This window comes from Seriola lalandi, unplaced genomic scaffold (genome assembly GCF_002814215.2).
Source record: "Seriola lalandi dorsalis isolate HSWRI2012SDOR001 ecotype SW California unplaced genomic scaffold, Sedor1 jcf7180002054484, whole genome shotgun sequence".
Classification (NCBI taxonomy): Eukaryota; Metazoa; Chordata; class Actinopteri; order Carangiformes; family Carangidae; genus Seriola; species Seriola lalandi.
This window is the reverse complement of record NW_019525037.1, coordinates 1-24,808: the sequence shown is the minus strand read 5'-3', so window position 1 is coordinate 24,808 and position 24,808 is coordinate 1. Positions and strand designations below refer to the sequence as shown.

Below are 24,808 nucleotides of genomic sequence, written 5' to 3'. Positions count from 1 at the left end.
CACACACACACACACACACAAACTTACTACATATCATCCAAGCACAGTAATCATCTTCTCTCAGCTGTGTGAAGCAGTCAATTAAAATATATTCTAAGAGAGACAACTAAATTAAACAATTAAAAGGAGCTTGAAAATGACCAAGAGAAACTACAAAACACCCAAAAAGCCATAAAACAACTACAAACAACCATGTACAGGTAGCACACAGGCCACAGCGACGCAAGACGAGTGTGAAAAGGCAGAACACAACCCAAAGTAACAAAAAAAAAAAAAACAGAGGAAGCTAAAAAACAACCATAAGAACATATAAAACACCTGGGAAACAGCTGTAAGAAGCTAAATACAACAAAACACACCTCGTGAAGCTAGAAAACAACCTGAAGAAAGTGTAAGTCAACCAGACGCTAGAAAAACAACAGCCCGAATGATCCTGACAGCTAAAGCTAAAGAAGCCAGATAATGTGTAAAGGACAAGCTGGAAAACAACAATGAAAAGCAAGAGATCAATCTAAAGAAGGACAACCGGAAGAAACTAGAAAATGAGCAGAGCTGGAATGCAACCATAAGAATGAACATTGAAACCATGAAAACTAGAAGTCAAACAAGGAGACTTGAAACAACCAGAAACTAAAGAGCAACCACAAAAAAGTTTGGACAGCCCGAAAAAAACTAGAAGAACAATTTCAAAAAGCTAGAAAACGACAAGAAGTTGGAAACAACCACGGAAATCAAGGAAACAAGTAGGAAAACAGAAAACAAATCAAAGGAGCTGGAAAAACAACCATGAGAAACGTAGACAAAGAAAGATTAAGTACTTAGATTAAGTCATCAGAAAACCCACCTCCCTGCCCTCCTCTTTGAGTTTGCGTTGTCACTCTGAGATGTTTATTGTGCTAAAATTGACCACAGCTTTATCTCCTCCATCATCCCCGATGCTGTCAGGTGGCCACAGACTCTCAAGTAATGAAATGTTTGGAAATCGTTGAGCTTGAAATGGCTGGAACAGGTTTGGTCTTGACAGTTGATCAAATTTATTGTTGCAGAATTTAAAAAAAAAAATAAAAAGTTATTGTGTGTGTGCAGATGGCCATGAGCTGAATCTGTGTGTGATCTCTGAGTAAACCAGCCTGCCTATCACAGAAATCCATGGAAACTCTCGCAAGCGTTTCAACACCTTCAACACTGATTTAGCTTTTTCTCACTGTAACGTCCAGGAGACGGAGCCAGGGTGGTGTAGGGTTATTGTGAAGGGGCGGTCCCCTGATTTTACTCATTAAGATTAATTCAGTCAAGGCAGCTCAATCCCACCTGTAAAAACAGTTGGAGCTTTGTCAAGTCTGAGATAGTGACCCTGATGATGTCATTGTGATGTCATCAAAGAAAGGTTCAACAACTCCTCCAACCTGAACAACCACAACCCCCATAGGAGTGTCTCCTGAAATAGCGCCCCATACGACTGCAGGCGTACCGGACCTCACGGTTACAATGATACACACAGGGACAGTGGAGCACATACCTTCATTGCCTTGGTCACTATAATAACGAGCATGGCTTGGTTAGGTTTAGGAAAAGTTCCTGATTTGGGTTAAAATAAGTACTTCCTCAACATTTGGATGATCTTAGTTGTCATGGTTACAATATAAACTGCTGGTTTCACATGGGAATGGAACACCGCTCTCCTGTGTCATATTCCTGTGTTTTGTTGACCCATCCATCCACCACCTCCTCCTCCTGTTGTGGACTTTGTCTCTCTTTATACCACGTCACCGCACTTTTCCCTTTTTTCTGTCATCATTACTACGGCGACTAGATGTCGCCTAGCAACAAAACGTAACTATGGGTCATAATAACCTGCTGCACAGGTGACCTATGGGCTTCTTTTTTACAGGAGGACAGTCTCGAAAAGGTTGCATTACAAATTGGAGGTGTGGAGTTTCGACAGGTCTAACGAAACTTTTTAAATTGCATTATGGGAAATGTAGGATCTAGTCATACTACAGACTCGGTTTCTGCTGCTTTGTTTTTCTCATGAAAGTAGAGCAGAATAATTACAATCATAGCATCACGGCTCTTTCGTACTCAGATCAACAAATTGGTTCGAGATTATAAATGAGAGCAGCATGCCAGCATGTCGGGTACAGACAGAAAACCTCCTGAGTCTGGGTCAAACAGTCACAGTGCTCACTGCCTCCACTCAACTTTTATTCTGGAGAATAAAACCCAGAGCACTCACATCGCATCAGCGAGGCATTCGCTGTATTTCCCAGGGTGCAATGCTGTCATATATCTGGGTCAGATGGTGCAGAGCTCTACGCCATATGTCTGTACTGTAGTGAGGCCACAGGGAATGGCGGACCAATGTGCGTTAGTGTGTGTGTATATGTGTGTGTCCAGGACTTTGGGGAATATGGACCAGGTTTTCCTGAATGAAGCTGTTTGTGTTGAACAGCTCCTAAAAACTGAGGAATGTTTCTTTGTCATGAATTCAGAATGTTTTTCAGAAAAATCACGGGTTGAGGGTTGATGGATGTGTGCAGAAAGTCTCTGACTTTGACACAGGAGATCCACGTCCCATCTCCTATGCAAATACAGATTGATTTCTTTGCAACTTCTCTTCATTCTACCAAAAGGGCACCAGATCAGCAAGCACCCAGTATTCCTCCTCCCTTGTGTCTGAGGACTCGATGAATAACTTCTACGCATCAAATACAGCATCAAAATTTTATTTGACATGATTAATCTCAAAGATATCTAACAATTTATTCAAAATGTATTCACTAGTATTAATTCATCAGTCTTCTGTCACCCCATCTGCCTCTCAAGTGACCCCATGTGGGATCTTGACCTGAATATATGTAGTGGAGAGCACCCACATTGCATCACCAAACTGAGCACTCAGCTCACAGGGCAAAAATAATAACATTAAAAATCATCAGCTCAGAGCTAATCCCACCACGGCCTGTAAACATTTTAATACTGGTGATTAGCAGTGATCCTAAACCCCAGACACCCACCCTCCCTCGCAGCCTTCCCAGGCCCCGGCTCCTCTCCCACCCCAGCCCCGGCTCAATATCCCTGGGGAAGCCGGCCAGGCGAGTCCCTGGATTAAGGCCACTCGGTGCTTTGGACCCTCGAGCTCCGAAAAGTTAAACCCCTGGATGCTCGCCACTTCATTTCTCTAAGTGCCATCGGCCTTCTTGTTTAGGATTGTTAATTAAAGTTGGATTTATTCAAGTGGCTTTTTGGCAAAAAAAACAAAAAAACAATGCTGCCATTTTCTGTTCTTTTTTTTTTTTTTTTTTTTTTTTTTTTTTTTTTTAGTGTTTGAGTTGAGTTTTTGAATTATAGAGTCTCTCTGTCTGTCTCTTTGTCCATCTATTCTATCTGCCTTTTTTTAATTTGTGTGTGTGAGAAAGTGGGATGCTGTGTTTCAGGGGAGGGTGGAGATTTTTTTCAGATGAGCGAGCAGATGTTGCAGTTTCTCAAGGGGGATTTATGTCAGATAGGAACATGCACACACGCGCACAAACGCACACACCGGGCTTCATGTCATTATGTATGCATTTCAACAGTCAACAACATCTACACACTACACAAAGGTCCCAGAGACTAGATTTTAACTATTAACGTGCTGCTTTCAAGGAATAATTCAAAGTTCAAATTAAAGTGATGGAATGAAGTTTGGTTTGGTTCTAACAGCTGACTGGTGATTTACTGTGTAAACTACTAAAGACTATTTAATTTTACTTCTTTATAGAAGAAGTTACACAGTTTGGTCTGGTATGACCAGCAGCTAATGCTGACTAATGTGCTGACTTGATCACTCTTCTCTGTGTGTGCTACACTTACACTGTATTTTAAATGGCCTGCACTTTTATCTGCACTTTTTGGTCTTATTGACCATTCAAAGCGCTTTACAGTGGAAGCAACATTCACATATTCACACATACATTCATACAACTTTTCCAAGCACATTTTTACTATAGACACACATTCACACGGCGATGATACATCAGGGTAAATTTAGGGTTCAGTATCTTGCCCAAATGCGGACTGGAGGAAACGGGAAATCAATCAACGATCCTCTGATTAGTGGACCACCCACTCTTACCCCTGAGCCATGCGATACAGATTTAAAACACAGGTATATAAAACACAAAGTAGATGGCATGTTGTGTCCTACCAGGATACATGTTTGTTGTGTCCGGCTTGTGCTCCAACTCAGTCATGTCACTGAAAAACTTACCATTGCATTTATATAATATTACTGGACTCACATTGGACAGTATCAAAGTATCAAAACTGATGCAGCAGAACTAAAGAGATATCGTCTTTTTTATTCCACACGTTCCACACTTCTTCCTTGTCAAAACCTGGTGCCTACATTACCAACAATGCAACTTAACCACTGACAGTTCTGTGGAAGATTCGGGTGTGTTATGCTAGTAGCAGCTAGCGTAGCCATGAGCCTATAACCTCAAGCAGAGATGAGGAGCGGGCAGAGGCTCGATAAACTCACTTCTCTCCAGAAGGATTAGCTCCCTCTGGAGGCACAATGCTTTGTACAACTTTGTTCATTTGCACTAGTGCCCCCAACACCTGTAAACAAACTGATGTGTAAAATCAGTGGAATTCCTCTTTGATGATAATGTCTTTAAGTAACTGGCTCAAGAGAATCTTTGGTAATGAAAGGAAATCCAAGCTGGCATCATCCCATAATTAACCTACCACTTGTAGCCACAATGTTCACTCTTAAGTGGTGCATAGTCTGCAATAGTAATGTTATATACACATATAATTAGGAATGTTTGTTTTTGTCTAATCCATTACCAAGTCCAGGAATTTGCTAAAGTCTAGCATCCACCATTGCCTTTAAACAGCCGTGCTCACATGACATTGCGCGCAATGGTATAACATACCCAGAACTGTTAAAGCAATAGCATTATCTAAACTGTATGGTAAATTTATATTGTCAGTCATATCACCCACCACTAACCTGATACATCTGCTACTCAGACTCTTGCTTAACAGTTTTTTGGGGGTCTGTTATTGTGTTCAACTCTTTCAGCACTCGACCGATTCCTCTTCCTCCCAGTCACCACTCAGTCCTCACCAGACCAATGAAGAAGAGGCAGAGCAGGCCTGGAGAGCCAGTCATAAGAAACCATCTACAGGCCTGTCCCGTAGTACAAAGCTGCAAAGAGCTGGCAGCGTCAAAGACCTGATCAGTAAATTCTCTGGTACGGATCCAGTCTCTCCTTCCGGTTCCCCTCTAAGTCCCGGTTTAGGAGTAGGACAAGCCTTGAAGTCTGCTTCTGCAGTGGCTCTCAAAACCACACCGAGCAGCGCTGGACCAGAGGAAAGTCCAGTTCCCTGCATCACTGTGACTCCTCCTCTCAGGCAAACCATTCAGAAGGAGACTCAGTCAGCTCAGAGAGGCATCAAAAGTAATCAGATCACTGCGCGCATTGATTGTCCAGTAGGAGGCAGAGCTGCGAACTCTGGTTCAGAACCAAGGAGCAAAACACAAACCACAGACTCTGGTCGAGGCTCAGTGGCTGACTCTGGAATGGGATCGGTAAGAAAAAACAAAAAAACAACTCACGACCGACAATTTTGATGTCTTTGCATGAAATGCAAATCTTGCATCTTCTCTACATGGACACGGCACGGCAGCATGGCCCTACAGGTTTTTTAAGCACATCTCCTTGCATGATTAAAGCACCGCACTCGATCCGCATGATGACTCGAATACTCGAACCACGGCGAGACTCTAAAGCACTTCCTCTTCAATCGTACTAATCAAAATGGCCTCACAGATGTAAATTTCACTCTTTGATTCTTTCCCTGTTGCAGTTTTTGTCTTGGTACTAAAATAATAACAAACTTGCTATGACTGTGTGATTTTTACTGCATGAAGTGATGAAATTGTTGTTTGCTTGAGTTTCTGTCTGATACATGGTGATGGAAACAGGAGTCCAGCAGCTTATTGTAGCGTATTATCTACAGTGTGTGCAAAGGTGGGACAAATTATTGCTTTGCAATTCAAAAGACTTGGCTATGCAATTCTGAGTCAATCCCCAACAAGCTCCAAGCAAAACCCAAGTCCAAACTTTGTGTTTCAAGTGCGAAATTATTTGTCGGTCTGTACAAACACAACTTCCTCTCCTGCTTGAGCAACATGATTGGCTGGTGTTTCATTGATTCAATATATATTTGTTTGTCCGGAAAATGATGAGTTGATTTCCTGCACACTTTACAAAACACACCTTTCAATCTGTGGATGTGTAGGGTATCAAATCAATACAAGACAAAAGGTTGAAGTCCAAGTGAAGTCAGGAGTAACTGAATTCTAGGTCTACAGGATGTGGAACTAGGCAGCTGTTTGCTGATATGTTAGCCATAACAACTTGTATATTGATAATATGTCAGAGCTGAGTGTTTTCCAGCTTCTGTGGAGTTCTTCTGCCCCCTAGTGGTTAGGGAAGACATTTAATACAAGTTTAAAGAAACCCCAGTTAACGCCTCGGTGAAGGCACTATAACTGAAAATATTTGAAATAAAGAAGAATTCACTTTTTTTTTTTCCCCCGGACAAAGGTAAATCAGTGTGTTGATTCTCACTTTACATCCTTTCTGTGCTGTTTTTATTTGTCAAGTTGCTCCTTTTCAGTTTTTATGTACTGAGAACTTTCCTGTCTATTTAATCTTACCTGTTTGTACCATATATTCATCTTCTCTCTGCTGTCAATCACTGATCACACCAGCAAATGCTCAGTAAATTCATCCTTGTCAGTGTTGTATGTCTGGGTACCTGGGTTTATCACGGTGTTCTTGTGCATACATGTTGATGGGGATGTATTTTCATCTGTCGTCCAGGTTTATTTAATCCCTCCTTCACGCTCTGTCCCTCTTCTCCAGGAGTCTGAATTTGATCCAAACAAGCAGCTGGACAGCCCGTCAGAGGAGGAGCCCTCCACACCCAAAGCCGTGTCGACCAGCCAGAACCCCAAATATCAGCTGTTCCTCAACAACGAGATGAGGACCAACGGGCTGAGTGGCAGTGCAGATGGCCCAGGAGGCGGTGGGTCAGCTGCGGAGAACGGCCCCAGGCTGGCCCGATGGGAGACCAACCGGCTGGGGTTGAACCACTACAAAGGGTCCCTGGAGTCCCTGGCCTCACGGGACTGGGACAGTGTGTCTGACAGGGTGAGTGAGGTGGACCATGGAGTCTGTGTATGTGTGTTTGTGTGTTTGTGTGAGTCAGATCACGCAGATTAGAGATAAGAGAGTTTTTATGATAATCAGATGCAGTTTTAACTGCTGGATGAAACACAGAACCAGTTATTAAACAGTGCCATCTTCTGGATAAAGCACTGCTTTAAGTTCTGTTATATAATTCATAAAAATCATCTTTTACCATATCTTACTATGAAACCTAAGAGTCTTGGACACAGGCTTAAATGATCTCATTGTCAAAGTGAATAAAGCCAAGTTAATTGGTGATTTTTGCAGTGCGCTGAATGTTATTACAAACTATGTAATTCTGAAGACCTTCAACAGTTCATGTTGTAGAGGTTTTATGTTCATTTCAGAACTCTTTTATCCTGAATCTAATTAGATCTAATTAGATCCACCATTATTAGAATAAGGCACCTATAAACAACTGCAAATATATGGTTAACATGCAGTAGAACAGTAAATGACAAAAACAGAAATATATCCCATCTGCAATATTTCTGGCACATACTGAAAATCTTTATTTACCATTTATAATCCAGTTAATTTCATATGTAGCATTCATAAAGCAAAGTTTTTCTGTTCCAGTTATTGGACGGCACAGTCTCATGGACAAAACACAGTTTTAAGGTTTCCTGATTGGCCGTCCTGGTCACATGACCGTTGTCACAAGATTCAGTTATGTCAGAGTTCCTCAACTTCCTCTGGTCTTTTGTGCTGTTTTTAGATATTATAATTCTCAAGTGAAAAATATGTTTGAGAAACTCTGAATTACACAGAGACAGAAGCCACTGTCAAATTTAATCTAATCAATGGCACCTTTCATGCAAAATTACAATATCTTTATCTTATTTATTTGACTCACTCAACAGCTATTTACCACGTGCAATCATCCAATCATATAATGATCCTGTTAAAGTGATAAATATCTTTTTCATTTGTCATTTTTTATCTTTAATAAGTATAAAAACATTTTCTCAGTTTTTTTTTGATGAACATGTTAAAGAGCTTCACTGACGAGGTTAACGTTTATTTTCATCTAGATGTTTTTAATTAACACATTTTACGTTTAAATTCTATCTGAAAATCAGTTTAGAATCTGAACACCTCAGTGTTCAGGTTTATCGTTGGCTTTTGTCCGCTCCCTCTCTGTTGTTCATATCTCTCTCTCTTTCCTTTGCTCATCGAACGGAGCTATAACATCAGTCTTGTGTTGTTTGTTTGTTTGTTTGTTTGTTTGTTTACAGCTGGGTGTTGACAGCCCTCCCAGAGTGTTCAACAGTCCTTACACCACAACTTCCTCCATGGATTACAACCCCATGTACCGAATGTCAGAGTTCAAGGTTTGCAACATTTTCTTTTTTACCAGTGGTGGAAAATAAACTTACACAAGTTCTATACTCAAGTACAATCTAAGGTTTTTGTACTTTACTTGAGTATTTTCATATCATGGTACTTTATAATTCTACTACACTACATTTCTCAGGCAAATATTCTACTTTTTACTCTGCTACATTTATTTTACAGCTTTAGTTACAATTTACTGTTCAGATTAATATTTTACATAAAAAAATACAATAAAACACAAAAATTACTGAAGATTAAAGAAGTGGTTCAAAAATATTTGGCTTGTGACCCTTTATGGAAAAATCCGTGTCTAGTATGAGTTCATTCTCACAGGTTTTTAATATCTCTAAAATGTTAGCAACAAAGAGATATTTCCCATACGATATTTTTGTTTATCAGAATTTTTTTCTTCTTCTTTCGACTCAGATCAATCATCTCACAGCCCCTCAGATTTATCTGTTCACCCTTTAAGATCCTGGCACCTGTTGGGAATCACAACGATCTAACTGTATATAAAGTCGTTAAAACCAGCTTCACCTCCAGTAGCAACAGTCATAACAATCTAATAATGTGGTATATAATTATATCTCAGTCACAGGGGACATTTCTCTGCAGACCTTTTGATACTTAAAGTACATTTCCCCCCCCACTCAAATCCAAACTCAGGGTGGACTGTCTCCTGCCACCTCCGAGATGAACCTGTACAGCTACAACAGTCGCAGCACCAGTCCGGTGGGCATGCAGACGCCCACCCTCGCCTCCCCCCGCCCCCGATTCTCCGCCTACGACACACTGTTGAAGAGGAGGGCCGAGGTCACCAACACTGTACGTTTACCGACGCGTGCACAGATGACATACACCCCACCATCACTTCCACACTATATCACGTGATTACATATATGATATATGTTTCTGCTACAGGTGGTACCCACCCACTACAGCATGCGCTCTGCCACTCTGGGGGCGCCCAATAAAAAAGACTACATAGAGGAACTGACCAAACAGCTGAACGACTGTCAGAAGGTAGGCCTTGTTGGGTTGATGCTCTGTATGGTTTGTTACCACAAGAATCCAGATGTTAGATGGATGCCAGACATAAAAGAATACAACTGAAACTACATTCAGCTCACATCAGTGCACTTTAGAGGACGCACAGTAGCAGAGGTGTTGAGCCAGAATGTCTATAGCACGAAGCGGTTTTGTGATTTGAACCCATGTTGTCACAGTTATTCATCTTCTGACAGTGTTTTTGATGGTGTGTGTGTGTGTGTGTGTGTGTGTGTGTGTGTGTGTGTGTGTGTGTGTGTGTGTGTGTGTGTGTTCTCTGCAGCGGAACCAGTTCCTGGAGGCAGAGAGTGTGGAGATGGATAAGGAGAGGAACCAGATCAGGTCTGTGTTTTTGTCTCTCTTTCTGTCCTTCCCTCTTGGAGTTGTTTGTCTTTTCCTTGTGAAAATAGACACAAGCTGAGAATCTGGCTGTAGTGCGCTCAGGGTGTGGTCAGTACACCGTGACATCACTGGTGGGTGTGGTTGTGTGTGACATGTTTGAAATGTTAAGCCTTTCATACAGAAGAGGTTGGTATTAAGTAGCTTCTCAAAGAATTTAAGGTAAGGTAAGTGGCCAGACAGTATGAAAAACTGCCAAATGTCAATATATATATATATATTTTTTTTAAAAAGATAAGTAATAGAAATTAGTAGAATTTGTACAAAACAAAAATTAATTTAATAAAGCAAAACACTGAATTTAAAAATTAAGTTGATTTCAATCTGAGGTAAATCTGAAGCCTTTCTGCTCCTGTAACCACACCCACCCGTGATGTCACGATGTACTGACCACACCCTCAGTAAACACCTGCTTCACTGCAGCAGTGTGAGCTCTGTCACCACTGCAGAGTCAGCAGAAACAGGACTCTCAGCTGGTGTCAAGTTACTCTCGAACTGCTCTCTTACCTTGGCTTCACTCTCTGTCGTCTCAGTGTAAACCTCAAGCCTGACAGCTGTCTCTCTCTCTCTCTCTCTCTCTCTCTCTCTCTCTCTCTCTCTCTCTCTCTCTCTCTCTCTCTTGTGAAGGTTTGAGATGCGCGGACTTCTGGTGAACAAAGAGGACCTGCTGAGGACCAACACTCAGCTGACCAATGAGCTGAAGAGGATGAGGGAGCAGATGGTAGAGATAGAGAGAGAGAAACAGTCCATGGGAGAGAGATTCAGAGAGATGGAGGTATGAAGGGATGGATGGGTGGATAGATGGATGCATGGAAAGATACTGGAGCTATACAGTTTCATGATGACTCTCGTCTTGTTTCGTGCAGATTGAGGTGAAGCAGGCCCGCGACATGATGGTGGAGGCCAACACTCAGGAGTACGCCTTCAACTTCCTGCAGCAGTCCCTCAAAAACAAGATCCAGGACGCTGAGGTGCACATTTTCACACAGCAGCAGCAAATATCAAAAACTAGAGCAGGTCAACCCTACATACTGATTCTGAAAACTAGTTTATTGCATAGACCTTTACGTCTCTGTGTGACGGCCGACTGCAGTTTTATACCAATACACAGAAGTAGAAATTCTTAAACCGCTCTCTTTTATCCTGTAGGAGTTAACTGCTTGACAAGACAGGCAGTATAGGACATTCAGCTTTCCTTCAAAAGTAAACTGCTGAATTTCATTCTCTCATTCTCATTTCTAATTTTTCACAACAAAATATTTACATTTTCCAGAGGAGCTGAGAACTTTGACGGGCCATATGAAACCCCTTACTATAACATTCAGTAGTGTTACCACAGCCCACTGCTATTGGCAGACTTTGAGTGTTTTAGCCCATTCACTGCCATCATTTACATCCCTCAGGTTTTAAATTGACTCCCTTTCTTCCAGGCAGCCTCTGGTGTCATTTCATTTCTATGAAAATCAACTAGCATAGATGAAACTCACTGATAATAATCCATTTAACAATCAAGAATACTATAATCCATCACACAGTCGACATCACATCTGGTTTCATTTGTCAGGTTGCAGATGAAAGGATGGACTACTTTCAAAATGTTTCTTTGTTTTGTTGCATTCAGGTGTTCATGGGAATTTCCATCAACACACATGGTGTCTTAAGAAACAAAGGTCTGAACTGTGTGTGTGTTTTGTGTTCAGGAGAATCTGGAGAAGCAGACGCAGCACGCTAAGACTCTTGCTGACAAGTTGTGGCTGGCAGAGAGACAGCTGGAGGAGCTGGAGGTCGACAAAGACACCAAAAACAAGAGGACGTCTGAACTCAACACAACCATCGTCAGACTGGAGACAGAGGTACAGAGACGGTTTCTTTTCAATGAATAAAACTGTCCCACTTCATTTTATAGGTCCTGTATTTTCCTTCATGTTTTTTCCTTTGAAATCACAAAGAAAATGTAGTTTAGTTTTTAATAATAAAGAAAAAAGACACAAAGTTTAGCGTTAGTTATGAGTTTAGTTCGTTGCGTTGAGTTTTAAATCCAAGTAAATATTAATTTATTATTGCAGACTTTATCTCAGATGTTCACTGCACATATTTATCACTGCTCAGATAAAAAAATCAGGTAAGAATGTGCGTGTACATACAAATGTGTAACATCCTGTGTGTTCCCAGCTGAGCGAGGCCGTACAGGTGTCCACGCAGACCGCAGCAGAGATGAGCCTGCAGCAGAAGCTGCGTGAGGACGCCCAGCTGAGGGTGGATGAGCTGGAGGAGTCTCTGCTGGAGAAGGACCAGGAGCTGCAGAAACTGGAGGCCCTCGTCAGCAAACTGCAGGGAGAGGTACTCCACTTGTCTGACACTTTGGTTGATGTGGGACTGAGTTCCCATCAGCCTCAGCTGTAGTTTGCATACATAACACATGCATGTCACATTTTCTGGCATCTTGGTCGTTTGGTGTCACCTGGTTTTATGTTGTTGGATCAATGAAATTAACTTTAAAAACATAAAGCTCCTCATTTTGAATAATGTCTGAAAACACCTTAAGTATGAAAGCAGCCTCAGGATGTATGTTCTTACGTGTGTGTGTGTGTGTGTGTGTGTGTGTGTGTGTGTGTGTGTGCAGGTCTCTGGTAAGCTGATCGATAAGGAGCGGACACTAGAGGAGGAGATCCAGCTGAGAGAGAGGATACAGCTGCAGTGTAAGCAGGCGGAGAGGACGGTGGACGACCTCCACATGGAGCTGCACAGCACAAACCAGGCCAGAGACGACCTGTCCAAACAACTCAAACAGGCTCAGGTACTGATCGGTAAACCAGAACACTGACACAATGGTTCTTATTCAAAGGCTCAGTAATTTCCTTGAACAGCTGGGAACTGTAGTTTTTTTAGCAAACACCACTCAAACAGGAGGAGATGGTGGAGATGCTGCACCAGCAGCAGGGTGGTGAATGTAGGTCTGATACATTCATTAGTGTGTTTTTAACCCACAATACTTGAGTAAATTACATTCAGTGGGCCTCATTCACCAACATCTTCTTAAGTATTTCCTTAAATTCTTTCTCAAGTTGTTCTTAAGAAAAATTCTTAAGAAAACTCTACGTCAGATTCATGAACGTGTTCTTAAACCGTAGAGTTGTGAGCGCCTGTGATTGATGAATGCCAATCTCCTCGTAAACTGAAAGCGCGTGCCAGTTGGCCCTAATTAGCATCGGTAAACGCCTGAAAGTGCCCTTAAAAGGGCGTGAGACTGAAGGGTCGTGTGCAGACACAGACAGAAGTCACAAGGAGATACCGTAAGGGAAAGTTGAGAAAATGCCAAAATGAAAATGTAAAGACGGAGCAGCAGTGGAGGTGCTGCTGCAGGAGGTGAGCCGCAAACGAGGGGTTAAGTGTTAATGTAGCGTTCATTTATTTCAAGGGACCATAATGCTTTGTAAAATAACAATTTTAAATGTAATTAATGTCACAAATATTATTGTTATTTAAATAATATAATATTATATAACTGTAGAACAGAAGAAAACGCAATAACCACTTATTTTGCTCAAACATGTCAGCACAACACAACAATGTGCGTAAGATTGCTCTTGAGTGCGCGTAGATTCTTTTCTCACCTAAGAACAAATCCCATATAAGAAAACATTAATGTCAGAATCTTCGTTAAAAGTGCTAAAATGGGCTTTAAGAAGAAATTTCTACTTAAGAATAGTTGGTAAATGAGGCCCAATGTTGGGTTTGGTCTTTTCATGGATCCTTTGATAGATCTCAGCTATGAGCAGCAATAACACAGAGATATCTATTAGTATCAACCTGCAAATGACTGCAGACCTGTAACTGAGATTAAACACATCCTCCTTTTTTCATCCAGGATAAATAAAAAAATTAGCAATTATTTTTTCATTTCCTGAGTGTTTCATCCTTAAACTGTTCACACTGTGTGTATTTACATGCACGACCTAATGATTCAAACAGAGATGTCCACTTAAATTAATCAGTCATGAAAACACAGTTTGGGGTTAATGGGGCATTAATTATGCAAATCCTGTTTAGCAATCACTGTGCTAATTCCATAATCCCAAATATTCATCATGTCTCTATTTCTGAAGATACTTAATCTGTCCCATTTCTAAATAACCTGACAACAGTTGTCATCATGGGGACTGACCTCAGATCAGAAGCTGTCTGAGCAAAGTTTGTTTGGATGATGACTTATTATTATTTTAACTGTGTCTCTTTCAGGAGAAGATGATCGACCTGGAGAGCGATCTGGAGGAGCTGCACGACAGTGAGCAGAGATGGGCTGCCAAACACAAGAGAGCTATCGAACAGGTACACGCAGAGGAAACAGGAGAGGAGGTTACTGAAAATATTCATATGTTGTTGGTTATTGACACATTTTCTGTGTTTGTGGTCAGTTGGAGCAGCTGCAGCTGAAGCTGATTCAGGAGAAAGATCTGAATGACGAGCTGGAGACTGAGAAGGCTGTCATGGAGAGACAGGTACTGTGTGTGTGTGTGTGTGTGTGTGTGTGTGTTTTCATTTCTTCTTTTAGTCACCAGTCTAAAAGAAATGTTATGAGTTCAGCATCAAACTTCCTTTATTCACCAACAGCTGTCTCCAGAGGTGGAAAGCCACCCTTTTGTTTTGCCTCTATTTCTATTACATCTTGTCTTCTCCCGAAGTTAGCATGCTGCCCAGCTAGCCCCGGCCGGGTTGGCCCATCTCATCAGTTTCCAATCACTGTAGCATCCAGTCTGCACTGAAGCAGTAGCTCTGCTCAGAGGGAGCATTAACTTTATTCGTATCACTTTACATTTACATTTACTTCATTCGTAGCCTATGTTTTGAAGACCTGGATTCCAAGGTCTCGTCACTTTTCCGATACCGAGTCACTGTAGCATCCAGAAGTAGCTGCTCAGAGGACGTATTATAATTGCTAATCTTGTAAACGTAACAATGGCTGAAACTCTTGTCAAGCCACTCTCTCTGCAAGAAACCACTCACAAATAAGAGCTAAAGCTACACTAGATGATGATCATCAATGACAATGTTACATGAATTGTGACCAGCATACACACTGAGCAGGACATTTTACACATTAAACAAACCTGAAACTAGTGAACAAAGTATGTAATGACACTATCTCCAAACTGTAACTAAATAGCCACCATACAATCAGATACATCTGTGATAAGCTAATGTTGGCCTCAGTCAGGCTCTGATGATCATTCTGAGACACATTATTGCCAAAGCAATGTATGAATGAGTCTTCAGTATATCAACAACAGCAATTAAAAAGCTGTACATGTAAATAATCAACACTGGAGGAACAGAGGTAAACAGAGTCGAGGGCTTGTAAATACTTAATCTCTGATTTTAAATCTTTTTCTGTGTGCAGTTGCGTGAGCTGCATCTGGAGGTGGAGGACCTTCAGAGCTCCAGAGTTCAGGAGGACGTCATCTCCAGGGCAGAGGGCCGTGTCAAAGAGCTGGAGAACTCTCTGAGGACCGAGGAGAGGTCGGTCACATGACTTTTTAGACGGGCAACCATCACCAGTGTCATGTATCAGACGGTGTACTCTTGTCAAAGACTGGTTTTTCTGTTGTTCATGAGAAACTACAATATGTTACTTAAGCTTTCTGACCATGTTCTTAGTTCACTGTCAGACCTGTATTTTGATTCACTTGCTCTGGACCATGTAAAAAATGATATACATCATTGACTATGTTCACAGTGATTCTCTACAAACAGACTAGGAGGTGTAAATATGACATGATGTTATTTGGGCCTATGTGTAGTTCATCTAACAGTTTCCCTCATCTTAAGCACAACATGGGACCACAGGGGAAAAATCTGATATTAAAGCCTATAACAAATAGTCTTCATATGTCATAAACAGTCACAAACAGGTAGAAACAGGAGAGGCCTCCTGATTATTACAGGAGGATTATTACTCTGTGGTGACAGAGTTTAAATCCTTTCACTCACTTCTTAATGAGGAATCAGGAACTGCTAAAATACACAACATTGGGCACAAGCTCAACACATATCTGGTTTTACACTCACATGCTGCTGTACATGTGTGTTACGGTGGTTATATGCTATATTGCATAAATATAGTATAGTTTATTGCATATACAGATCCCTGTCTTTACAGTTGATGATTAGCAGATGAATTTCTCAGTGGTTTGTCTTTTGAATTCCTGCATCACAAGATACTGTGGTCAGTCTGCTTTGATTTCACACCAAAAAACTGCACCAAACTCCTTTTACCTTAGCTGCACTATTACAACCTCATAAAAGCAAACCAATAACAACTGGACTTGAAAACTGTTGATAAGCTGAGGTTATTTTTACCAATCGTAACAGAACAGGTAAAAAAAAGACAGATGATGGATGCAGGGGTAGCTGTTCAGATTGACTGGTATGCAGCAGTGTCATCTACCAGTTAGAGGGGACGGGAAGGCAGAATACAAGGCCATTAGTTTCAATTCAAACACTCTTTCAAGTCTAACAGTGCCATTTTTTGTGCAGAATCATTGATTGTAAAAGAAGAAAAAACACAAATCCTTGTTTCTTGGCTAATTTTTGTGCATTTTGTGTTTTTTTTGTTTTTTTTTGCAGGAACAAGGCTGTTCTGACAAACACCATCAGTAAACTGGAGAGGAGGATCAATGAGCTGAGCGATCAGATGGAGGAGGAGAACAGGGTAGCCAATGAACAAAAAGATCTGGTGAGACACACACACACACACACACACACACACACACACACACACACACACACACACACACACACACACACAGTCTGATCAAGTGCCTGACAAATAAAAATATACAGGATGTTTAGAGCAGTTTCCTGGCTGCAGAATGCAGCAGGCAGTTATACTGACAAACTTTATGTTTAGCAAAACAATAGTACTGATTGGTTTGACAAAAATCTGAAATATAAATACATAAAGAAGCCACAGGATCAAACATGTATTACTGGAAAAACTTCAGTTCAAAAGTTTAGATTGCTTGTATAATCATCAACATTGTAGGTTTGAACATATATGAACATGTGATGATATCGTCGTCTTTCTTTTTTTATTTTCTCTTGAAATGCATCGCTTTGGAAAGGTTAAAGGGACTTATTTATGCCAACCAATTTAAGACTGTAAATATTTTCATAATCTTTGATCATAACTCGTATCTCTCCCCTTTAGATATGATGGGAGGTTTTTCTATCTTTAGGACATTCCCACGTTTGTGGACATAACAGTTTGCTGTGCTTTTAGATAAGCTTATTAGAAGATTCCCTTTTTAGGAAATGTCTGTCCTGTAAGAAAATGCCTTTGAAGGTTCTTTTGGGACATTTCTTTCTGTAATATTCCCTTTGTGGCCTTCTGTGTTTGGACACTTGGAGGGAATGCTGTATTGAGACATCAAAAGACATATTCATATGACTTATTGGCTCGTGCACAAAAGTTAAAATGCATTAGTTAGCTCCTCAAATGAAATGAGCAGAGAATTGATTGTGCCCAGACCCGTCTGAACCAAACTAACCGGAGCTCTGTGATCCTCCAGATGACCCAGAGGATGCGCTCTCTGAAGCGGCAGCTGAACGAGGCGGAGGAAGAGACGAGCAGGAAGGACGCGCAGTACCGCCACACCCAGAGAGAGCTGGCCGAGGAGAGGGAGACGAGCAGCCGGCTGCAGAGACAGCTGCTCGACCAGCACCTGCAGACGAAGTACGCACTGTATACACACACGTATTCAGAGTTTGAGGATTAAACTGTCACTCCCTGTTGGCCTGCATGTATTTGTAAAAAGATTATAGTTGGCCTCTTGATGTAGTGTGTAGCATCAGTATGGTTGCTATGGTTAACAGTGGTTAAAGGGTCAGTTCACCCCAAAAAAAACACTTTCTTACTTACCTTTTATGTATCCTATCATAGTCATGCAGATAGTTTTAGTTTTATTTTTCTGAGTCATCTGCCTGTTTATATTTATGTTCATCTCCCTCTCTCTTATTCACACACCTTCACATTATTTCCCTGGCAACAAGAAATGAAACATCGTCTCTCTGTTTCTCTAACAGGCGTAAGGAGACGCTGACGATTCGTCAGACTCTGGACAACCTGAAGCTGGACCTGAGCATCGACGACGAAGAGGACGACCTGCAGCCACAGCAACAAACAAACAGCATCACCAAAGTCTAAATCACACGCTCCATTTATATAAATATTATTTTTAAAAGCATAAAACCGACTACATCTTTACACTGACATTGGCAGTAAACCGGACTCTATCTCACTTTAGGCAAAATGATCTCAACTCCTGACATGTTAATTAACATTATATTTTATTCTTCCTGTAATTTCCATATAATTACAGAGACAACATTGAGACTAATAGCTGCATTTTGTTAGTTGTGTTGACTCTGTAAGCACTTGTTGATTTAAAGAAAAATCTGCTCTATTTCAACACAATTACATATAAATTCATTATGAATTTATCACTGATAGCTTTAAGTTCTCCATATATGTAGAAATATGCTTCCCTGTAGACAGTGTTTTTAAACTTACCTGCGAAGCACTGACTAAGGTTACACTTGCAATTTATTAGATATAATTAATTGGAAGGGAAGTCTGTGTCTATAGTATTTTTTCTATGTACTCAATTACAAAGTTTCTTCCTAGAAGTGTCCTGAGAATTTATTACAAAACTAAAGACTTTAATTATTTATCGCCCTCTCCTGGTGACCGGAAATACAATCCATTTTATTTACATTAAAGACAAAGGGAGAAGCTCCTGGTGGACTCACAGCCTCACTGTCACTGAAACACATTGATAAACCTTTCAACAATGAGGTCAAGTGCTTCTTTTCATATGATATGACATGACATGTTTTCTCTGCTTGTTTTCCAAAGAGCATCCAATGTGCATCAGCTTGGTGCAGAGAGATGTTGACACATAGTAAAAGGAAAAACCTACTGGTGACAGTAATGAGATGAGATGGATTTGATTAAGGTGCCTTGAAGATTGTGACCTGCTGTTGTAGTTGCCACTACAGAGAAACAGCTGGAGTCTGTCAGAATCAACTTTAAACAGACAGAAGTACATTTTGGAGTGTGAATTTTTTTACAAGCCTAAAATTCTGAATGGACACTTTTAATTGTGAGAGACTTCAGTTTGATGAGGTTCAGAATGGGACATCATTTTCACTGTGACCTCTCACTGACTCAGAGAAAGAAATACTGGTTTCTCATAATGTCAAAACAAACTTCTCGGATTCTGTAGCGTTTGCTTTTATTTGGTGGAGCTTTGCTGACAGTTCTTTCGTAAAGAGGGATTTTCCATGTTAGAAAGTGTTTAGTTTATTATGTATAACACATTCTTCTGCAGTATTTGAACATATCCCACGCTGGTTGTTGACATATTACAAGGTAATGACACACTACATGGAATAACTGCAGAGGGAGGGGTTCTTTGGACGTGATTGTAGCTGTTTTTGATTCACTCACAAAAACAATTAAGATTATTTATATTGAATACTTTTTTTGTGCATTTATGTTGTTTTTATGATTTGGAGATTAGTGAGTTTTCTGTATTTGCAGTTGCTGGGCAGGGCAAAAAATACTTTTGGAAAATAAAATTATTTTAGAATTCAGTTTCAGGTATTTAAGGGGGTTTGCTGCTGTTTGAATGTAATAAGATTTAAGGGATAAGATTTTTTGTGTCAACGAAGAAGACCAAGAAAATCTCATGTCACACTTTCTGTTAATGTGCATCTTGAGATGATTGTATTTTATCCAGACTAAAATCCAGAGTTAGGATGGGTTTACTTAAATTTTTTTAAATGTTTAAAAGCACAACAACTGACATTTTATGTCTAAATGCTGTTTGTATGCAAGATGTCTGTTCATGCAAAATGTGGCTGAGGGGAAAAAACAACAACATTTATATTGTGTTAGAAACACAGTTTATATGCTATGTGGTTTTCTGTACCATCTGTTCTCTATGCTCTTATTTTGGAGGAATTGTTTTTTTCTTTTTAAAAAGGAAAATAAGGGCACAGACGGAAATAAACAGGACTGGGTCATTCATTTGAAATCATCAGTAGAAAATGGGGCTCATCACTGGTTTAATTCTTAGATCTTGATCATGGCCAGTCCTGTAATAACAGTCTTCTGCATGTTCTCTGAATCTGAATCTGTTGTATCTGTTAGAAACACGTAAAGCTACTGTTCAGATACTCTTTGGATTTTTATGTTTACACATGTTGGTGTATTTTGCTTTTTGGAAAGAGGAGCATAAATTACAAGTTTTCTTTATGAAAGAGTTTCATATTTTAGCTGTTGGGAATATAATTGCTTCAGTGTCACTAGTGTTTTCTCAAAAAAGAAAGTGGCGGTGCCTACAGATATGTAAAAAGAAATGAAATACACTTGACTTATTTTTTTACTACACTTCACATTCTACTGGTTCTACTGTGGGTATTTATTTTTGTTTTTCATATTCTCTCCTTTGGTGAGAAGTTTCTTAGTGCAAAATGCAAATAAACTCTTCTCCACTCTGAATTCTAGCATGTGTCTTTGTTTTATGAAAAAACCCTTTTAAAGCAGCTATTTGAAAGTTTTGTTATCGGTACATAGCAAATGTTAGCATTAACAGCTTTTTACTTAGAGAAGAAAGGTTGCATAGAACTTTACTCATCAAGTTTCCAGTAGTGAAAAGCAACCCTCTTGTTTTGGTTCTATTTTTACCATTTTTCTTTTCTTCTACTGAAGTTAGCATGCTAACCAGCTAGCCCCGGCCCAATTCGCCAGTCTCATCACTTTCCAATACCGAGGCAGTTTAGCATTTAGTCTCTGATATAAAACAATATCACATTCCTCCATCATGTATTATGTGGGAAATATCTCATATTCTGTCTTGTTTGAAAAGTTTACATGTTATGTAAAAACAGTTCCCGTCTTTTTGAGAGAGCAGAAGTTTTCCTCCGTTTTATAGTTTGAATCACATTTCTACGTGCAGGTATGAGAGAGCTGGGTGACTCAGAAAAAAGGTGCAATTTTGTAGAAAAAAGGTGGGTTTCTAAAGAAAATTCCAATGCATTTCTAATGCATTATTTATTCCCAGTTTTTGGTGAATAACTTTGGGAAAATTTTGAATTTTAACACCAAAAGTTGGTGTTATGACTTTTTTTGAAATTTTATGCCATACTATACTATGATGTTTTTTGCCATTTTTATGCCTTATTATACTATGATGTTTTTTGCCATTTTTATGACTTAATATACTATGACGTTTTTTGAAATTTTATGCCATACTATACTATGACGTTTTGTGCCTGACAATACTATGACGTTTTTTGCCATTTTTATGCCTTACAATACTGTGACGTTTTATGCCATACTATACTATGACGTTTTTTGAAATTTTATGCCATACTATACTATGACGTTTTTTGCCATTTTTATGCCTTACTATACTATGATGTTTTTTTGAAATTTTATACCATACAATACTATGACATTTTTTGACATTTTTATGCGTTATTATACTGTGACATTTTTTGAAATTTTATGCCATACTATACTATGTTGTTTGCCATTTTTATGCCTTACTATACTATGACGTTTTGTGCCATTTTTATGACTTAATATACTATGACGTTTTTTGAAATTTTATGCCATACTATACTATGACGTTTTTTGCCATTTTTATGCTCTACTCTAATATGTATTTTTTTGGCATTTTTATGCCTTACTATACTGTGACGTTTTGTGCCTGAGTATACTATGACGTTTTTTGCCATTTTTATAACTTAATATACTATGACGTTTTTTGAAATTTTATGCTCTACTCTAATATGTTTTTTTTTTGGCATTTTTATGCCTTATTATACTATGCCGTTTCATTCCTTACCATACTATGACGTTTTTAGAACTATTTATACCTTAATATACTATGATGTATTTTTGACATTTTATGCCATACTATACTATGACATTTTTTGACAGTATTATGCCATACTATACTAAGACGTTTTTTGGCATTTTTATGCCTTATTATACTATGCCGTTTCATTCCTTACCATACTATGACGTTTTTAGAACCATTTATGCCTTAATATACTATGATGTATTTTTGAAATTTTATGCCATACTATACTATGACATTTTTTACAATTTTATGCCATACTCTACTATGACGTTTTTTGGCATTTTTATGCCTTATTATACTATGCTGTTTCATTCCTTACCATACTATGACGTTTTTATAACCATTTATGCCTTAATATACTATGATGTATTTTTGACATTTTATGCCATACTATACTATGACATTTTTTGACAGTTTTATGCCATACTATACTATGACGTTTTTTGGCATTTTTATGCCTTATTATACTATGCTGTTTCATTCCTTACCATACTATGACGTTTTTATAACCATTTATGCCTTAATATACTATGATGTATTTTTGACATTTTATGCCATACTATACTATGACATTTTTTGACATTTTATGCCATACTATACTATGACATTTTTTGACAGTTTTATGCCATACTATACTATGACGTTTTTTGGCATTTTTATGCCTTATTATAGTATGCCGTTTCATTCCTTACCATACTATGACGTTTTTAGAACCATTTATGCCTTAATATACGATGATGTATTTTTGACATTTTATGCCATACTATACTATGACATTTTTTGACATTTTATGCCATACTATACTATGACATTTTTTGACAGTTTTATGCCATACTATAATATGACGTTTTTTGGCATTTTTATGCCTTATTATACTATGCCGTTTCATTCCGTACCATACTATGACGTTTTTATGACCATTTGTGCCTTAATATACTAAGATTTATTTTTGACATTTTATGCCATACTATACTATGACATTTTTTGACAGTTTTATGCCATACTGGACTATGACGTTTTTTTGGCATTTTCATGCCTTATTATACTATGCCGTTTCATTCCTTACCATACTATGACGTTTTTATAACCATTTATGCCTTAATATACTATGATGTATTTTTTACATTTTATGCCATACTATACTATGACATTTTTTGACATTTTATGCCATACTATACTATGACATTTTTTGACAGTTTTATAACATACTATACTATGACGTTTTTTGGCATTTTTATGCCTTATTATACTATGCCGTTTCATTCCTTACCATACTATGACGTTTTTAGAACCATTTATACCTTAATATACTATGATGTATTTTTGACATTTTATGCCATACTATACTATGACATTTTTTGACATTTTATGCCATACTATACTATGACGTTTTTAGGCATTTTTATAACATACTATACTATGACGTCTTTTGGCATTTTTATGCCTTATTATACTGTGCCGTTTCATTCCTTACCATACTATGACGTTTTTATGACCATTTGTGCCTTAATATACTAAGATTTATTTTTGACATTTTATGCCATACTATACTATGACATTTTTTGACAGTTTTATACCATACTATACTATGACGTTTTTTGGCATTTTTATGCCTTATTATACTATGCCGTTTCATTCCTTACCATACTATGACGTTTTTAGAACCATTTATGCCTTAATATACTATGATGTTTTTTGCCATTTTTATGACTTAATATACTATGACGTTTTTTGAAATTTTATGCCATACTATACTATGACATTTTTTGACAATTTTATGCCATACTATACTATGATGTTTTTTGCCATTTTTATGCCTTATTATACTATGATGTTTTTTGCCATTTTTATGACTTAATATACTATGACGTTTTTTGGCATTTTATGCCTTATTATACTATGCCGTTTCATTCCTTACCATACTATGACGTTTTTAGAACCATTTATGCCTTATTATACTATGATGTTTTTTGCCATTTTATGACTTAATATACTATGACGTTTTTTGAAATTTTATGCCATACTATACTATGATGTTTTTTGCCATTTTTATGCCTTACTATACTATGACGTTTTGTGCCTGACAATACTATAACGTTTTTTGCCATTTTTATGCCTTACTATACTGTGACGTTTTATGCCATACTATACTATGACGTTTTTTGAAATGCCATACTATACTATGACGTTTTTTGCCATTTTTATGCCTTACTATACTATGATGTTTTTTTGAAATTTTATACCATACAATACTATGACATTTTTTGACATTTTTATGCGTTATTATACTGTGACATTTTTTTAAATTTTATGCCATACTATACTATGATGTTTTTTGCCATTTTTATGCCTTATTATACTATGATGTTTTTTGCCATTTTTATGACTTAATATACTATGACGTTTTTTGAAATTTTATGCCATACTATACTATGACATTTTTTGACAGTTTTATGCCATACTATACTATGACGTTTTTTGGCATTTTTATGCCTTATTATACTATGCCGTTTCATTCCTTACCATACTATGACGTTTTTAGAACCATTTATGGCTTAATATACGATGATGTATTTTTTACATTTTATGCCATACTATACTATGACGTTTTTAGGCATTTTTATAACATACTATACTATGACGTCTTTTGGCATTTTTATGCCTTATTATACTATGCCGTTTCATTCCTTACCATACTATGACGTTTTTAGAACCATTTATGCCTTAATATACTATGATGTATTTTTGACATTTTATGCCATACTATACTATGACATTTTTTGACAGTTTTATGCCATACTGGACTATGACGTTTTTTGGCATTTTCATGACTTATTATAC

At 38.5% G+C, this 24,808-nt stretch overlaps 1 protein-coding gene across 2 annotated transcripts in view; it reads left to right on the top strand.

Annotated features, from left to right (window-relative positions):
* The window catches only part of LOC111659633 (uncharacterized), a 57,798-nt gene extending 37,200 nt beyond the window's left edge, over nucleotides 1-20,598 (top strand). For both annotated transcript variants that reach the window (XM_023412649.2, XM_087175701.1), the window contains exons 7-23: nucleotides 5,072-5,581; nucleotides 6,924-7,211; nucleotides 8,489-8,584; nucleotides 9,255-9,413; nucleotides 9,510-9,611; nucleotides 9,919-9,977; nucleotides 10,662-10,809; nucleotides 10,901-11,005; nucleotides 11,735-11,887; nucleotides 12,207-12,374; nucleotides 12,658-12,831; nucleotides 14,274-14,363; nucleotides 14,450-14,533; nucleotides 15,433-15,551; nucleotides 16,659-16,767; nucleotides 17,603-17,766; nucleotides 18,117-20,598. In XM_023412649.2, coding sequence (XP_023268417.1) covers nucleotides 5,072-5,581; nucleotides 6,924-7,211; nucleotides 8,489-8,584; nucleotides 9,255-9,413; nucleotides 9,510-9,611; nucleotides 9,919-9,977; nucleotides 10,662-10,809; nucleotides 10,901-11,005; nucleotides 11,735-11,887; nucleotides 12,207-12,374; nucleotides 12,658-12,831; nucleotides 14,274-14,363; nucleotides 14,450-14,533; nucleotides 15,433-15,551; nucleotides 16,659-16,767; nucleotides 17,603-17,766; nucleotides 18,117-18,237 — 2,649 coding nt within the window. In that variant the 3' untranslated portion in view covers nucleotides 18,238-20,598. The remainder of the gene's footprint in view (nucleotides 1-5,071; nucleotides 5,582-6,923; nucleotides 7,212-8,488; nucleotides 8,585-9,254; nucleotides 9,414-9,509; nucleotides 9,612-9,918; nucleotides 9,978-10,661; nucleotides 10,810-10,900; nucleotides 11,006-11,734; nucleotides 11,888-12,206; nucleotides 12,375-12,657; nucleotides 12,832-14,273; nucleotides 14,364-14,449; nucleotides 14,534-15,432; nucleotides 15,552-16,658; nucleotides 16,768-17,602; nucleotides 17,767-18,116) is intronic.
* The last annotated feature ends 4,210 nt before the right edge of the window (nucleotides 20,599-24,808 follow it).